This window comes from Columba livia, chromosome 1 (assembly GCF_036013475.1).
Source record: "Columba livia isolate bColLiv1 breed racing homer chromosome 1, bColLiv1.pat.W.v2, whole genome shotgun sequence".
Lineage (NCBI taxonomy): Eukaryota > Metazoa > Chordata > Aves > Columbiformes > Columbidae > Columba > Columba livia.
This window is the reverse complement of record NC_088602.1, coordinates 92,737,210-92,755,906: the sequence shown is the minus strand read 5'-3', so window position 1 is coordinate 92,755,906 and position 18,697 is coordinate 92,737,210. Positions and strand designations below refer to the sequence as shown.

At 42.0% G+C, this 18,697-nt stretch overlaps 1 protein-coding gene across 5 annotated transcripts in view; it reads left to right on the top strand.

Moving 5' to 3' along the window:
• RUNX1 (RUNX family transcription factor 1) overlaps nucleotides 1-18,697 on the top strand; it is a 178,782-nt gene that overhangs the window by 119,100 nt on the left and 40,985 nt on the right. For all 5 annotated transcript variants that reach the window (XM_065067336.1, XM_021299759.2, XM_065067311.1 and 2 more), the window contains one exon: nucleotides 5,260-5,364. In XM_065067336.1, coding sequence (XP_064923408.1) covers nucleotides 5,260-5,364 — 105 coding nt within the window. The remainder of the gene's footprint in view (nucleotides 1-5,259; nucleotides 5,365-18,697) is intronic.

Genomic DNA, 18,697 nt, shown 5'->3' with positions numbered 1-18,697 from the left:
GAGTATTCAGCAGCTTAAGTGGTAAGAATGGCAAAATATGGTCCTGCTGTTTAATAGTTCACACTTGAGAATGAATACATGAGCATATGTGTATTACATCCTGCCCAGGGATGCAGTCAGATATGTTCTTAAAATACAGTAGACATCTTCACTTTGGCAGATACCCAGGAAAATGTTGAGAGAAATTGTAAAGATGTATAAAATGGATCATTTAGCATGGCTTAATAAAAGTAAGCACATAAGCACTAAAAAGTAGAAGCTGGATTAAAAAAAAAAAAATAAGAAGTATCATAATCTTTCTTACTAGATCCTGGAAGTCTCTCACTAATACAATAGAAATGCCTGTAATATAATTTGTATTGCATTTGTGTATTATATTTCATATTTTTCCATCTATACCTTTTGTTCTTGTCAGCACAAGCATTCTTGGCTCCTTTCCCATTTTTCTTCTTCTTTTTATCTAATAATTTACTGTAACAATTTAAAGCAAATAAACAAACAAAACAAAAAAAACCCTACTCTAATGACACATCTGTGATCATCAGAATAAATTCCAAAAGCAAAAGATTGCAACTGTAATGCCATAATCTGTTGGCCTCACTTTCCTCCCCACCCACCATGGACAAACTTCTGAAACTTCATTTTTTTCTGTCCTCCTTTGGATGAACCTTCATCAATGGAATCAACGTCTCTTTTTGCCTGAGAAAGAGGTGGATTAAAATTAAAAGATAGGTTCAAGATGTGGCCTCTCATCCCTAAAGAGTGTCTGTTCTCATTCCCCTTTGCATCTGCCCATGAAGCCACTTATATTTTAAGTGTGCTTTCTCACCACTGGACCCGTCTGGTTGTGACACTGCTTGGGGATGACTAAAGCAGCACGCAGGAGATTCATGTGACTGTGTTGTCACTTGGGATTCATTTTTTCCCCCTTGGTTCCTCCCAAACATTCCCAGGGGCCGCAGCTTACAAGTCTATTGCTCCCTCTACAGCCCTGCAGTGCTGTTTTGGGGGACCACTGTAATAATCCCTTATCATGCTAGAGGTGAGCTCACTGCTCGTTCTTCCAGCCTCTCTCAGATGAGATGCAGACAGAATGTAGACTTCAAGTTCCTGTATTGCAGTGTAGAGCACAGGCACACCTTCAGATGATTGGTTCTTGAGGGCTGATCTTCACCTCTTGCTGGTCCAGGAACATTATTGCTGTGTGGACAATATTATGCTTTGAGCTTCCCCTTAAGTTCCTGCAACTTTGCAGAACATCAGGGGATCTCATGAGGAATCCTGTAAAGTCACGAGCTGGGAACAACTGGTTTAATCCATCTGACTTTATCTGTCAAAACAGCAGTGACTCTTGAGGGCACTTTTGATAGTACAGTCTCCAGCAAACCCATCAACAGAGTCTCTAGGTATAATTTCAAAAGTCAGTATTGTATTTTGGCCAGAAATTCTACTGTTTCCATTATTTTTTCTAGAAATGTTCTGACCTTAATGCTTTTGTAAAAATAAACATTACCAAGCAATTTTTCCTACCCTAGTTGTGAGGAAAGACTTGATGGAAGCAGTGAGTCCTATGCTCTGCCCTTACACATATGAGGGTGTGCTTGATGTCTGTGGGAAGGGTTTCCAAAGGCAGAGCCCTGTCCCGCATCTGGAGAATTTAATCGTTGTGCTCATGAGATGCTATGTGCCTCATATTAGGAACTGCCAGGAGTAGTTACAGTGAGAGTCTCTGAAGTGCCTCTTGCACCCCAGTGAGGCACAGCTTGACATTGACATCACCCCTCAGCCCTTCCACCATCAGCAAAGACTCACATGAAGATGCAGTAGCAATTGGCTCAGTGTACTGAGGCATACCCCATACACCCAGGGTAATTTGTATATTGTTTTCTGTAGATTTATGGGACTGTTTAACCCAGCAGGTCTCAGATTTTGATGTTAGCTAATGGAGGGCTACGTGCCAGCTCACTGTGATGACTAGAATGTCATCAAATTGTCATCATGACTACTGGAGGCATCCAAACCAGGCCAGTGTTTCAGAATGCCTTCTTGGAGTGTTTGAACCCCATTTACGGTCGCTGGAGAGGTCAGTCCACCACTTATGCTCTCTGATTCAGTTTTGGTGGCACCCACCCCTTCCTGAGTTGGGTGGAGACACTAAGTGCTCAGTGTAGGTCTTCCACCAACAGTTAGGAGGTCCACTTACTCAGGTATTAGAAATCATGGCATCTAATATAAACTCCAGTGCTAGGGAGCCTCAATACAGCCTCCACTGCCTAATCTGATATTATTTCCACTGGTTTAGTCTGCTGCATGTTACGTATGTTTGTGCGTGTATGTATGTGCATGTGCTTGTAAGTGTATTATACAAGTGTATGTTGAAAATAAAAATCTGTATCATGGCTGGATCATAATACATAAAAGCAAGGAGGAGACGTTTGTAGTCCTGCCATCATCCCAGAACAGGTATGTCCATAAACCCAGATTTCACTAACAATAACTCCAATCTAAATATACCTTTCTCAACCAGACACATAAATGATGAATAATGCAGAAGCTATGAATAAAAGTGATAAAACCACTTAATAAAGATAAATGCAGATGAAACAGCATAACTAGAGAAAAAACACAGACGGAATTATTAGTAAGCAGCAATGAGTGACACATAGGTTTATGGTTATATAGTCCTGTGGTTAACCAGTATGTGGTTAATGAATAGTCTTCTGTCAACAAGAAGTAAGCTAAGTATCTTCCTGCTTTTGCTAACTTGTGTCAAAACCTTATACAGGTTCTGAGATATACTCAATTCTGTAGGAAATCTTGAAAGTAACTTCAGGTCCCTCTTCTTTATTCTGGTCTTGTATACAGGCGATGTGGCCACATTTTATTACATTTAACTGTTGTTATAAATTTTTTCTGCATTTCTTTTCTATCTGAAAAATCCACAAGAGCCTTCTAAAGAAATAAATTGACTTTGTATTATAGAAGAACAGGAGGAGCACCTTACCTAATGCATCAGCAGTTGTCAAACAAAACAAAAGAAATAAACAGGAAGTAAAGAGAATAAAGTATATTTTCAAAGTCTCTTTCAGTCTTAGTGATCTAGGTGGTGTACATAATGATACAGGGAAGCCATTTTTGGAAAGAAGGAAGATCCCCAGATGCCTCTGATATTTGTTAAGTCTAATGTTATGAGTGATAAAGTTTTTTGGAAGGAGGTTTGTTGAACTTTATTACTGATGCCTCGTAGAAAGATCTGTTGTGCTGTCAGAGAAAGAGTAACAAAACTGTAAAGCTTTATAATCTAATTTGTTATTTAAGAATGTTAAGAACACAGCCATCCTTGGTCTGAGTAGATGTAGGACCCAAGAGTGGAGCACCGAAGGCCCTGAGACAGGGATCTGAAGTGATTCTTGCTTCTGTTGTAATTCCTTCAATCTCAGGGACTGGTTTCCAGTGAGGATGTGGAGATGGGAAGACACTGGCCTGGGATTTGTGAGTCTTGTGTTTCAGCTTCTGTTTTGTCAAGGCTGTGATTCAGGATTATAGTTGGATTTAGTTGCAGCAGCTGAAGAAGTTAGCATCACTGGCTGCAGGCTTCCTGTGAGATTGTGGCCAAGACACTTTGTCTCCTCAAGGTTCCTCATCTGTAGAGTGAGGAGAATACCTCCCTAATTCACAGGGATGTGATGAGGACAGTTTCCAGTAACAGCTATGTGTGCGCTCACCGTGATGTTGATGCAGGCCATTAGCACCAAAGTAAGAACTGCATTAAGAGAAGTATTGAATTGCAAGTGAATGTGCTGCGGGGTTTGGAATATTACTGCTAGAGGCAGGCATTTATATTTACATTAACATTTATGTTCATATTTATATTTATTTATACAGATAAATTAAGCAAACAATAAAAATGTGAAGTCTTAGAAGGGAAAAAGCTCAGCACTCAGGAGGGCTGCAGCCAAGTGGTAAAATAAAGCAGTCAGAGAAAACTCACAGAGTATGTGCCCGAAGGAGAAGTACCTTCATTATTTATAACAGTTTCTAGTTATCTAACTTGGGGTGATGTCCCTTGATGTCTCTTACTGATAATGAAGATTCCTGTCAGTATCTGAGTCCTCCATGATGCTGAGATAACTATGCTAAACCTGCTGACGATGTTTTTATTGTTATCCAGGCCAAAGCCATAATGATTGCGTATGTGAGTTCTTATCAAAGATGCACGATATTACTTTTGTTATTTAAAAAATGCCTGAAGTAAATGTTGCCATTGGCCAAAAGCAAATCCAGGGGTAGCAGCATCTGAAGGCATTGCAGCCACAAGGGGATACACAACGCTCCACAGCAGCCACAAAAACAGGATCTTTTCCCAACTTAGAGCCATGGCATGAACATATACATTTTGAAAAGGTCTTCACAGTTTTCTCACTGAATAACGCAGAAACTAAGCATAATGCTCTGCTATGTCTTCATAAAATGTTTTAATTACCTGTGGGTAAGCTGTAGGGATTTTTTTATTTTTTCCATTCAGGCTGCCCAGTTGGGTTGTGGAGTCTCCTGCTCTGGAGACATTCAAAACCCGCCTGGACGCCTTCCTGTGTAACCTCATCTAGGTGTTCCTGCTCCAGCAGGGGGCTTGGACTAGATGATCTTTTGAGGTCCCTTCCAACCCCTAATGTTCTGTGATTCTGTGTGATTCTGTGATTCCCATGTTTCTTGGTGTTGCAGTAGTACATAATTTTTAAAGGGTTCTGGTGCACAATATGGAATTGATATAATGCTAGCTTCAACCACAAAGCGTGGGATTTTACAATCTGCCTAGGGGATCTGAGCACCCAGTTCTCTTTAATTTTAACAAGCGCTGTTAATCAGATTCCCGTGGCAGTTTTGGAAGAGACAGCCACAATTTCTAAGGTTCTCTGAATTAACTCCCTTTAGAAAGTACAGATAACGTACCAGCAGTCATGTATATCAGATAAACTCTACCTGTTAGGGGCAACCTTCTTTTTTTACAAACAAAGTGTAGATCATTTAAATATAAATTAATTTTTTTTTTCCAAAAGCTTTGAGCAGTTGCCACAGAGGGAATGCATCCAGCACCTGGTAGTTGTGAGGTTATATACCCAGCTGCCTGGGCAAATATCTGTCTTCAGATACAGACAGCTAAAGTGTTTTAGTGCCATTTGGTGTGTTCAAGTGCTATTTGAAATGAGGAGTCTGCCTTTTCTCAACACATATGCTCAGTAACTCTTTTTCCTCTTGCAGGGAAAAGCTTCACGCTGACTATCACGGTCTTCACAAATCCACCACAAGTAGCCACATACCACAGAGCCATCAAGATAACAGTGGATGGACCTCGTGAGCCCAGAAGTAAGTGAACTAACATTGGCATTTGCAGAAGGCCAGGTTGACAATTTAGTGTAGGCATTCATCACCAGCCCCATGAAATGCAGCATTATCCAATGCATGTGGAGCAATGGGTGTGTTTTAAGCCAAAGCTTAAAGCTGAGTGGTTTTACTTATGCCTTCCCAAAGCCTTATTTTTCACGGGTGTCCAGCTGATCTAGTATATGACTTGCATCGCATTTCTAAAGTATCTGCCCAGGGATGACTTGGATCATACCCAAAAGCTGACAGAAGGGATGCTGATAAAAGGTGGGCAGCTTATACCTTGCGCATCATTTCTTGCTACTCTTGCCTTTCAGATGTTAAGAGGGTTTTAAAGCATTGGAAACCAATACGTCATTGATCTAACTTGTCAGGCTCAGTCACCCTGCAAAAATAAATAAATGCTGGAAAGAGGACACCTGGTTGCTGCTTTGTGGAGTTCACTGTACCTCATGCTGTCGTATAGCTTAAGAGCACCCATTCTCATAGACAGCAACCTTTTCCTCTTTTTTTTTTTTAAGAATTAAATACAAGGAGGAGATTAATGGTTTGATATTTCCAGGGGAATATCCTTTCACACAGGAGGTTGTTTTGTTTGGTCAGCAAGGGCAGGCTGTTTTGTCTAGGGGATGAAGCAAAGTGAGGGTGGAGCAGATCCACAAGTATAGATGCTTCCGCAGCACATGTGCTGCCTGTTACCAGAGGCAATTGTTAACCTCAGTCACTATCCTGAATGGGGCATTTTCATATTTTTATCAAAATGCCCTGATGGAAATTGAGGTTTGTGGTTAGTTTCTTGCACTCCTCCTGCACGCTTGGCAGAAGTTCTGGCTGTTGCTTAAGTGGAATCGTCCCAGGAGAAGACAGCAGCAGGATTCAAACACCCACTAGAGGATGAGACTTGCAGCTTGGGATTGCTTAACTGACGTGGGGAAAAAAAAGAAAAGTTTGAAACTTCAACTAAAATTGCTTAGAAAACTCGTGTCTTACCTGTGCATTTTCTCCTTAAGCCTTCATTTGTATGAGTTGCATCATGATGCTGCATGCATTTAATGGAAAAATCTAACCTACATTTTTTGGATTTGAGGACAGACTTTAAAACAAATACTGTTCTTGGGGTAAGACTTCTTATTTAGTTTGTATTATTTTTGAAAATTGTGGTTGAATTGTTCCTCAAAAATATCCATGCTGAACCCAGCAGCTGTGCACATAAAAAATATTTGTGTATGCAAGTTCCAGATTTGCATATGCAATTACCTAGGCATGTTCATAGTTTGCAGACAACAAATAAGCTTTAGATTTTTGAATACGAGTCTGCTAGAAGGCTAAGAAACAAAATCATCCTGCGGGCATACTACTGTTTTAAATCAATTCTTCAGTTGGTAGAATAGTTAATATTTAATAAGATTCTACATTTTAAAAAGGAAATGGAGATACAATACATACTGAAGCAACATGCATATCTTCCCGACTCAAATGTGTGTAAAAGCTTCCTTGTAAATAATTTCACTTTGTCATAGGCAAATCAGCCTCATAGTGGAGGAGGTTTTATGCATGTCAGGAGAAGAGATCAGACTCTCCCCTCAGTAGGAATGCACGGCTCCTTTTATCGCTAAGTCATTCGTGATGCAGCGTAGAAGGAATTATGCTCCTTTCATTTGTAAGTGAGCTGGAAGGTCCCTGGGTCTGACTTCTCACCAAGGGTTTCTGAATCGCAGCAGCTGTTGTGATCAATCTGGTACATCTTCTCTTTCTACATTCTACTGAGATAAGGATTGGCCTGATGAGATCCATAGGCTATGAAGGAAAAAAAAAGTGTATTCTCCATTCTGAGACAATTCTGATGGGTTTGGGCTGTACATTTGTTTTTCTGTACTCTGGCTCAGTGAGTGTATTCTATTTTGCCTTGGTTCAATTAGATCAGTTGTGTGTGTAGCCTGTCCAAAAGTAGATTGCAGGGCTGTTACCTATGCAAACTCACATATAAGACTTGCAGTTAGACATATCAAAACATGTATTCCGTGTACTGAAAAGAATTGAAATTGTATCAGCCTTCTTGTATTAAGACCAGAATAAAAAGAAAAATTGCTAGATTGTAGTGTTTCTGGTTTCAGTAATCAATATTTGAGAATGTTCATGCTTACAGATCCATGACTCACTCGAGCTAAAGGAATTACAGAAATACTGAGCTGTATTTTCTAAGATGTCCTGATTCAAAAGAAATATATGGAAGACAGTAATGGGAACAAAATTAGATAGTGCTGTCTTACAGAGATCTAGAAAAAACATGCTGAAGTCCAAAACCAACTCCAGCAACAGCTTTTGATTCATTTACCTTATGGTTATAATGGTTCTCAGACTGTCTGAATTCTAGTGAGTGCCTGCATTCCCTGTGAAAAATGCCAGAAGGTAAGGGCCATTTCTGAGGTAGAAGACCACCTGAGACAAAAGTCAGAACTTAAAAGAAGGACAATTTTTAGTGAACTTTACAGGACATAGAAATATCTTTTAAAAAACCTTTGGGATTGATTAACTTAAGAACTAACAGAAGCATTTTCTTTTGTCTTCAGAGAATGCTGGGTCAAGAGCAGTTTCTGAGCCAGAATTAGATAGGTTCTCAAAGTGGGTGTTTTTAATGAAAAAAGACAGTTTCTTCAACTAGGCATGCTTGGGGAAAAAACTTCAAAAAGTAGTACAAAGCAGGATTTGAAACCATCTTTGGAAAGCAGAAAAATACTCAGACAAACGGCTCCAAAAGCAAATATGCAAAGCACCAACTTTTTGGCTCACTGGGATGCATGGAAATGTCACAATAGGTGACGATAACAAGGCATATGTATTATCAGACATGCCATCTTCACTCTGCACAGAGGTCTGCAGACTTTGGGTTCTTTCATGTCCCATTGTACATTTGGTGACAGTTATCGTGGTGGCCAGGTTTGTGCCTAGCAGCTTCTTTGCCTGTGCAACTACCAGATTTGCATTTACGACCATGATATTTACTGCTGCACAGAACTTGCATTGTCCTTTTTTTTTTTTTGTCATTGAATTTCTGGTTGTGCTTATCCAGATGATACTTCTCATCAAATTGTCACAGCTTGTAGAGAGAGCCAAAGTACTTAAGAATCTGGCTTTTCCTCCACTGCTTTCATTATGTGTTTTTAAACTCTCTTCTGAAACTTAGCATTTTTATTCTCCAGCTCTGAATAAATGCTTATTTTCAATATTTTTTATAAAAAGAAAAAATACTGCACCGTCAGGAGGAAGGACAAGATGACCTAACCCATCATTTTCTTCTCCAACTTCTATGATTCTATGATTCATAAAGCAATTTATGTTTTTATGAGCTAAGTCCATGGGGAAAATCATTAGCAGTAACCAGATCAAGAGTAGTGCTCCTGATGAAAATACTTTTGGTTAGGAAACTTGGTAGAAATAGTATGACTCTTAAATTAAATATTTCCCTTAGGCCATTTGACCTACTGTGTATGTCTGCTGAAAAATTAGGTTTTTCTTCTTTTGACTGCTTCTTTCTCTTTTTCTCATTGAATTGTTTTAACCTACATAGCTCTGAAAAAATCACTAATGGATCAGGTGCCTGAAAATGGCACAAAATGAAAAAGCTACATGGATTTAGCCCCAGTGCACCTGAGATGTCCAAGGTTAAGCTGGGCATTAAACGTGATTATCCCATATTGGATATGTGGTTTTCCCAAATACATTTTGGGCATTTTTTATATCAAAGGGCAGGATGCTGAGGAGTGGAGAAAGAAAGAATAATATTGCTGAGCAGGATTTGAGAAAGAGCTTAAAAAGCTATGGCCCAAGAAGCACCTTTTTAGGAGTGGAAATTTCCTTTTGCCTCCTGGCAAAGCCAGCCGGGGGGATGGGAGTGGGGAGGTGGGGGGCATAAGGTGCACATCCTCGGTCAACAACAGTTAACCCTCAGACCTTGACCTGAAGTGATCCAATGGTCCTGTCTCACTTGTGAGGTTCAGGGAAAGTCCATGGCCTCTAGCCGTTCTGAAGGAAAACTTGAAAGGCCCCCTTGCCCAGCCTGAGGTCTTTTTTAGGAAATCATCAAGGGCTGGTAGTTTTAGGTGATTCCTGATCTGCTTACCTTTTCACCTGCCCCGTCCAACCTTTGCCCACAGACCTTAGACTCTCAGAGCAGCTTCTGGGAGGGGCTGTCGTCACCCATCCCATGGCAGAAGTGAGGAAGACCCTGCACAAGTGGGGCTGGGGAGGGATGATTCCCCTGAGGGTTTCACATCACTTTCACCTTTAGCCTTCCATGCAAGAAAAAGCCAAACTGTTTCCCAAAAATCCCTTTCAACTCAGTGAGTTGAAATAATACTAAACGCCTTCATTTCTTGCTCACTTGCTTCTGCAAGTGCCTCCATCAGTTGGAAACTGAGACCAGCATGTACCAACAAACAGTTTAGAAGCCATGAAAAAATGGATCATTGTGTTATTGTAATCAACCCATCATATAAAATTCAGCGATGGCTTCTCAGATCCTTCCATTCACCTGTAGACTTAGAGTGCCTAAAAGTTACTTGGCAGAAAATGTGGAGAGGAAAAGGTGGTATTTGCAAGCTGACTGTCCATATAACAGAAATGTAACTGGGACTCATTCTTCCTTTGCTAGCACCGAGTGCTCTGCAGCACGCCACCCACCCTCTCAGTATCACAGCCCGGCTTTGCTAATCACTTTTTAAAAAATCTTGGCTAAGGTACTTGCCTCCGAGAGCTTCCAATCTAAATAGATGGTGTACAGACAAAAGAAAGGGATGGGCTGCAAGAGTAGCTGACGGTTGAGCACTGCCCGGTCTGTGCCTGTGTGTTTGTGTCCCTGCGTCCTATTGTCTGGGTGACACTCATGTGGGCGGACTAGCGCTTAAATTACGGGTGCATTCTGGGGACATTTGTAGTTGGCTTGTGCAATGATTATGTGCAAGCGTGCGGCAGCTGGGGAAAGTTACAAAACATCATCAGCTCAAATTCACACGATTTGACTTGATGTGTTGCTGTCTGTAAATGGGTGTGGGCAGGTAGAGGATCCCTGCTGGTTTCCTTTCTGTGTGTGTCTCTCATCGAAGGACAGACAAAGAGAGCAATTTAATCAATTTAAATAAAATAAAGTGATGTATCATTGCAAGGGCATGCTTGCAGACCAGAGGAGCTGTTTCTGAACAAGCAGGACAGTCCTAACAGCCCCCGCAGCAGCCAGGCCAGCTCCACAGTCCCCCAGAGAGGCAGGGGAACAACAGCCTAAAATGTACATCCTGTGGTTGGGCACGTCTCCCGCTGCTCTGAAAGCTGTGCATGCCACCAGCCCATTTTTCATAATGAAAGTACACAAAGAGAGAAAGAGCAGAGAGCAGTTTGTCCCTTTGTGACTCAGAAAAGTGAGGAGTGAGGGGGAAATCAGCCTTTTTCCATTATGCACGTGTTTTCACACAAACAGCCTGAATTACTGCAGTGATACAGCTTTGGGCCTTCTGGCTTAGCACAGGACTGTATAGCACAGGAGCATCACATAGCACAGAACCACCTGACACTGGAGGTTAAAAGTCTGGCTGCAGAACAGGACCAGAGGTCTGGTTTCTGGATGCAGTCAGATCCGCAGAGCATCCACAGGCAACTCTGCAGCTCTTTCTGTGTCTCAGAAAGACCTCTCTGTGCCCCACATCCCAGCAGCTCAGCAAGCCCCTTCTCCTCCGTGAGGGGATGGTGGAGCAGCTTCCTTGGGGCAAGGGCAGCTCTGGGCCAGGGTTGTCCCCCTCACAGCAGCTGGTGAAGCTGGAACAGCTCCGGCTTGTTGTCTGAAGTCTCAGAGTCTCCTCACCCGGCCACCCCGGGAGGCTTTCAATGGTAACAGGAACCTGAAGCAAACCCCATGCTCTCAAGCAGTTGGTTTCAGATTGGGAATCATACAGACATGCCAGCAGGCACGCTGCTCACAAGCTCAAAAGACCAGTAAAAGCAGCTGCTATAAATGCCCCGGTGCAAAGATCCCTGAAGGCGGACAAGGCCCAGGCAAGACCTGCCTCATATGGACTTAACTGGCTAGCAGCTACCTGCAGCTCCTAAAAACGGTATTGTTTTTTCTCCATCAGGTGTGCAAAGGATTATGGAATTTATATGGATGCTCATCATTGTCTGGCATAACAGTGATATAGGGGATCCCCTTTGTCCTACTCAATGGGTAGGACCTCAATAGGTTTTTAATACCAGCATCCTTGATGTTTCATAGTGTAGATGTTTCTTTTTTATATGGAAAAGGGGAAACAGGTTTATTTTCCCTGGCGTTTATCAGTCTCACTGCTGAGTCAGTCAGAAGAGTTGATGTTGGGTGACATGAGGCAGGGAATTTGTTATATTATTTCAATAAAATTGTCAAATATGTGCCATATGTGATCTTGAGTTAAGACTGCTTTTTTGGGAAAACAGTAGCTTGTATATATTTGCTTGCCTAGTTATTTGGCTGGTTATTTAAACAGAAGTCTTGACAGGACAATTTTCTTCCTCACATAAAGCAGGTAAACAAGAAACAAGAGGTGCTGTGGTGTGGGCTAGGAACAGCAGTAAGACTGGCCCAGTCCTATAGAAATTGTTTCAATTCCTTTTTTGAACCACTTAATCCCACACGGCTCTTCCCCCACCTCTTGAATTAGTGTGATTTTTTTAACAGGTAGGTATTAAGCTTTAAGCACTTTTTTCATCTTTGTCAACTGGGTTTTTTTGCACTTAATATTCATTATTTTATTGCCTAGTGGTTGAATGTCTACAAAGACTGTGATGAATATTTTTAAGTGTTTACCTGTATTTGCATGGTGAGATTTTCAAGGGATATACAGCCTTGGCTGAGCTCTGCTGAAATCAGAGGGCAAGTACTCTGTAACTGTGACAAAACCAGAATTAGGTGAATGTATATTACTTCTGAAAATGCTTCCTAAGCAGTAGTAGGTCTGACTTTCTCCTGTCCACTGCATTTACCTTCAAAAAATTTGAAGCTGTTAAGATCATTGAAGAAGTCTTTTGGAGGGAGAAGAATTTTCCGTAGAAATATGAAAAAACACTGCATAGATACCACTTGTATTTTGTGTATGTATGTAAAGAAAAGCATTAATATGCAGCACCCTGGCAAGTAGGTTGGCCATAGGGTTATGACTATACACTGGTCTCCACTGAAGACCCTAGTTCACTGACATGCCAAGTATCTTTCCAGTGAAGTTAGTTGGTGGTGCTCTGAATGAAAGTTTTCTACATCTCGTCCTTCATCCATCATGTTTCTTCAGCAAGGACGGACTTTTGGATGGCAGTCATTAAACGTGAGTGAATGAAAGGTTTGAAGCGGCTGCTGTGTCTTTACACAAGCTAGGGAAGGATGGACTTGTAGTTCAAACCCCATGGTGCTCCTACCTACTGTGGTTTTAAGGGTGTCAAAGAGCCCTTACCTTTCCTAGAAGGAGGTTAGCTAGCAAAAGACAGCAAAGCTGGGGTGCTGGAGCACCTGCTGGCCCTGCAGGACTGGCCACCAAATGCCTACCCCACTGCTGGCAGGTGAGAAAGTTTCCTTCAGGGCTGTGCTGGAGGGCAGCAGGACCCAATTGCACACAACCACTGTAACCTGCTTCCTTCACCCTGATGTCTTCAGGAGGTTGGAGAGAGGACCTTCTCTTCCTCAGGCTCCTAAGGGAACTGGGAGAAAGGGGAGGGAAACTTTCGCCATGCATGGAGTGATCAGACACTCCTACTTGCCAAACAAGCTTTTGGTAGTGCAGGACCTTTTCTGAAGCCTCTGATTTTGAGGAGTTGTCTTACTTCTGGGTTTACCAAAACAACCTGTGTCTAAGAGACAAGCTGGATGAAGCGGTGTGACGCTCTTGGTGAACAGCCCTATTTCCTTCTTGGAATATAACTGGAAGGGGTGGAAATCCATCTGCACTGCAGTCCCTCCCAGCCTTGTCTGCCCTGGATTATTAGATGGTGCAGCAGTTTCCTCCTTGCAGGCCCATACAAAAACACTGTAGGCTTTTGCTTCATCCTCTGTCCCCTGTTGTGAAGAATGCAAAAAGGACATTTGCTCTGCATCTCCATTTGTGCCCTTGCTTATCTGCTGCAGTTGGGAATTGTAATGAGTAAATGCATTTTCTATTAGTGTTAATGATAAATCTTGGTCAGACTCACCCTATGTCAGTGCTGCATAGATCTGTGCAAAGTGTGAGGGAGAGCAATGTTTGGGAGAGGCCATCTCAACCCTGCTTCTGAATCATTAGAGTTGTCTTGTATGAGGACACTATATGCTTGTTGATAACTGAAATATCCTAAAGAGAGGGAAAGATGGAAACAACTTCCTTGCCTTCTTTAACTGTGGAACAGATAAGGAACAGGCTCTAAAAATGAGAGGAGACACAAGAAATAATTTAGCAAGCCACAAATGAAAAGTTGCTGGGCTTTTTGTTTTGTTGGATGGTTGGTTGGTTGGCTGCTTGGTTTTGTTGGTGGCTTTTTGTGTGCATTTGTTTGTTTGTTTTTTTTTCATAACACCCAACCTTTGTTCTTCCCTTGCTCAGTGTTGTAGTTGGAGTCCATTAAGCACAACATGCACCAGGCCATCTCCTTAAGGCTGGACCACTCCAGAAAGGCCAGGCTGTGTCATAACCTTAGCATATAAAGCTGCAGAAAAATTTAGGCGACAGCATTGATTTAATTATTAAGGACTCTGTTTGTCTGAGTCTGTCTGCCTCTCCTACCTACACCCTGCATTATGGGCTGTTCTTCATTACCTGCTCTACCTATCTTCGCAATCTAGCCGCAAACAGTTTTGGTTGACCACACCACTTCCCTCTTGAAAGTTAATGCTGTTTGACTCATTCTCTACTGCTAACACCAAGCCAAAGAAAACAAGCCAAAGAATAACCTGCTTGTATGCAGTTTGGAAACTTCTCAGAGGCCCTGCTTTCAAAATGCTGTACAGTAGCTTACTATATCTCTCTGCAGCTGCAAAGAAAATAAGGAAAGCAAAAAATGGTTCAAGAGCCTTAAATAAAGACTAGGGAGAACCACAATAAATTTATGAGCTTTCAGTGAACTGCAGTCCTGTGTAGGCACAATGGAGCATTAGTACAGAGGAGAGACTGCTTAATAACCTACAGATAAAAATATCCAAGTTCATTTCTTTAGAAAAACTGGTATTTTCAACTATTGTGCAGAAACACCAGTGACCAGACTTGGTAAAAGCAAAAGTCTTTAGTTCAGAGGGAGTGTGTAGCCAGCTAGATACTTTTTTTGTTTGTTTGTTTGGACAAGAGTGAAGTTTTTTATATGTCATCAAAGTCTAGATGGTCAATATCCATGGGGGCTAAATTTACATTTATGTTGCCAAATTTGCCTGGTTTAAATAAACAGTGAGCCACAGGGCTTGACCTTTAAGTTGCAGGTTGCTTGTTCAACTCTGAATGAGTCTGAATGATGAAGACCTGCCCTTGTCTAGACATATTTCAGTGGGCTGATGAAATGGGTTTCTGTCTGAGCTGTTTCTCTGACCTCCAATACCATGATGTTTGTGCACCCCACTTCCCATTTTTTGTCCTCTTGGAGGAACTGCAAAGGTGGTAAATGCCATCATCCCTCACTTTTCCCACTCAGGCTGCAGGAGGGAGTGCAGATTCATCCCACCTAAGCTTAAACATTTGATTAAGATGCCTGAATTAGGAGCCTGGTACCCTGTATTCAGCAGAGACACAACCTTCTCCCAAGGGCTACTCAAATGGTGGCTCAGTCCTTGCTGCCCAAGCCTTGTGTTTCTGCAGCTTTTCTTTGGACAGAGGTGTCTTTTTGTGCCTGTATTTTTCTTGGTTGCTTGCTGAGCTGTTGGTTGGCTGGATGTGTCTCGTTCTGCACCTACTCTCTCATACATATCTTCAACTATGATGTCTCAGCCCACGGCTGGAGGGTATTCTAATGGCGGTTTGTACGTGTGGGAAGATGCAAACTATAAAGAAACAAAAGAGGCTTTTGGCAATGTGATGCTTAAGTTGGGAGTCATTCAAACTTTGTCAAGGAGTCAGGTTTTTAAAGTATATACATTGACATGGGGGAAAGGGAAAAGAAAGCAAAGGGTATAATTTTGGAGACTAATTTAACTTTCATGAACAAGTTCTTCCCTCCAAACTCCTAACGCTCGGTTCCCTTACTTTTACTTCATTGTGATGACCTAATTTTAGGGGTGAAACCACAGAATAATTGCACTTCCACGACAGAAATAGAGGACACGTATATGTCAGTTTCATTAGAAGTTTTGGTGGATCCATGGCAAACAAAATAATTGTGTTTTAAGTGGAAATACATTTTTGCCTTCCTATTTGTTAATACAGCACAGGCCTCACCAGCAGAGCTGAGGCGAGAGGAAGCGTTATTTCCTGCCTCGCAAAAATTGTCAAGATTGCTTTTTCTGGCTGTGGTACCTCAGGGTAGACGTGAGGTTTTTCATACATTTGTCAGGAGGCAGGGAGAGAGCTGGAGAGACCCAGCCCAGAGGAGCTCGTAGTCTCACAGTTAGTGTGCTGGCTGGGGAGAGGGAGACCGGCAGCCTCTGCTTGTCCCTTTTCCTGGGGACATTCCCCGCTGGAGCTCTCCCAATGCAGCTGGATAATGAATCAGTGACAAAATGGGCTCTCAGACTGCTATTAGGGCACTCACTTGGACAACAGGAAACAGAAGTTTGTTTTCTAGTGGATACCATGCAAGAGGGGCTTGATCTGGACTCTCCCACCTGCTCTTGTTTGTTCTGGGGCAGGACTCCCTCTCACAACAATTTTGTGCTACCTGTAGTGTCTGTTTGTGTGTTTTGTTTTTTTTTTTTAAAGCACTGATTTAAAAAAGAAGAGGTTAAAAAAAAAAAAATACTGCCAAAATATTGTTTAACTACTGTTAAAACATGTAGGAAAAGAAATCTTGAGCTGCTCAGGGTGCATGTTGTTACAGTAGGGTGACTAAGAACTCAACAGAGGTGCAAGAAGCTACCTGGGGTTTCCCCCAGACAAAGTGGGCAGTTACTGGAGAGCAGGGAACCTGCCACGTAAATCTTTGTTCACCCTGTCAGCATCACTGGACACTTGTTCAACACACAGCCGAATTGGATCACCTGGTGGACAAATTAAATGCTCAGCAAAGGATGGTACCTGAAATGTCTAGCCTGTCTGCAGTTATTTGGAGTGACAAGCAGATTTTTTCATAGAAACACAGAAAGGGTGAGGTTTTTTAGGGAGCTGATAGGAGACGTAAATCTGGAAGGGCTTCCCGGTGTCAGTCTGTCTGTGCTTGGTGTTGCTCAGCATTCTGCTTCTGAGGGCCGCCTGGATGCCAGCCCGGTCTTCCAGTCGCATAATATCCAGCCACATTTATACATTTCCCAGTACCGCATGCCCACAGTCAGGTCAGGTGTCACAACCAACAGCAATTCTGCAGTCTTACAGACAGAACACAAAAATGTTTAGCATAATAGTCTGTCTACCATGATGGTTCTTCCGCCTGGAAAGAAGGCTTGTGTTGTATAGTGCTTAAGAAAAACAGCAAAAAAATATAACTGCTGAGAACTCTACTCAAAGCTCTGATTACCTTCATCATTATCTTTCCTCACCACAGCAACAATATTTTGAACTGAGGAAAGAGAAAATACCCTACAATGTGTCCAATTCCTTTTTCAGGAACTTTTTACATCACACTTTTAACAATTCACAAGAGGTTGGTGAGCTCTGATGCTGTCCCGTACCAGCCCTTTTAATGCCTGAGTGTGGTATAAGTCTCTTCCAACTGAGGGAAGCTAGAGAGGAAAACACTCTAAAGATTAGCTTTATTTTCAAGTGTGATTTCAAAGAGCCCCATGACCTGCTCTGTAACAAAGGTTAATGCCTTATGCTAAACATCTGCATACACTTCTGTAAGATCAGGTCAGGTCTGTTTGAAAACACAGCAAACAGTGTCCTAGAAAAGTTATGCTACTTGTTCTTTGTGTGCAGACTGGAAATCAGGCAAAAAGGGTAAGCAAAGTATTTTTTATCTGGGATATCTGGCACAGAAAAATACTGCTGGTTTATGCACTCAAGGCACTATTTCTATTGTTAGGAATAAATGCTTTTTTTCAAGTAGCATAGCTGATTTTCAAGCATTTGCCTTTTCCATCTTGGCAGTAATATAGAAGCACGATACTTTAATTCACTTCTGTTTACAAGAACATATAATTTTTTGCACTAAAGATAGTGTGTTCACTTCCTAGAATTATGTGAAAGAGAATATTTTCTTCTCATTTGTCACTATGTACAAAATAATTGGATTTATTTTAGTTCCATGGCACAAAACAATGTTTACCACTTTATTAACTGGACACAATGAAACATGGCTCGTTTTCTACCCCACTAGAGCTGGAGCCAAACCAAGGCCCTGAGCACAAACAGCCCTGGAAATAGGAGATACTTGGATTGAGATCCAACGTAGTTCCAAAGCAGCCAGTTTTCATTAAACCAAAGCATTAAGTCTCATCAGTCACTCCCTACATCAGCAAGTCTGGCAGATGCTGTATTTTCTTGTCTATAATCCACATTTTGGGTATGAAAGGTCTCCATTTCCAGCCTGGGATAAAAGGAGGCAGAGGCGAGAGGAAGTGGTATTCTGGCCCCCATCAAGTGAAAGGGGTCTGCTTAATTAAATTCCCCTTATACTATTTCCATGCAAGTACAACCTGCTGATTTTGGACAGAAAACTTGTGGATAATACACCTGGTTCCCCAAGCCCAAACCTTTGGAGGACATTAGTACCTCTTGGTGCACCAGCTCCAAGTAGTCAGATTTGTGAGTGAATAAGTGCAATTGACAGAACAGTGTACTCCTCCTGTGACTTGAATAAAAGAGAAAAAAAAGAGTCCATTAATCCATTCCAGCAGTGTTCACTTGTAAAACAGTCCTGGGTACCCGCAGGAATTTCAGTAGCTTCAGCTGGCAGAATGAGAGTACCGATGGCCTCATGCCTCTCCTCAGCCTCTATTTTACCTGCCTCTCCCCTTCTGAAACTGAAAGGCATCTAGTGACAATTTCAAAAACTAGGTTAAAAGGAAGGTAATGAGAAACCTTTTTCTGCACCTGGAGGCAGCCCAGGGTGCTGTTGTTGTCTCCAGGAGGCCAGCTGCAGCGTGAAACCCAGACCAAGCAACCATCCCCAATGAGTGCCCGATGTGCACAAAAACAGGGGTAGCGAAGGCACTTTGTTCTTGTCATTTCCATGTGCAGAGCCCCAACCAGATGGCCAGGGG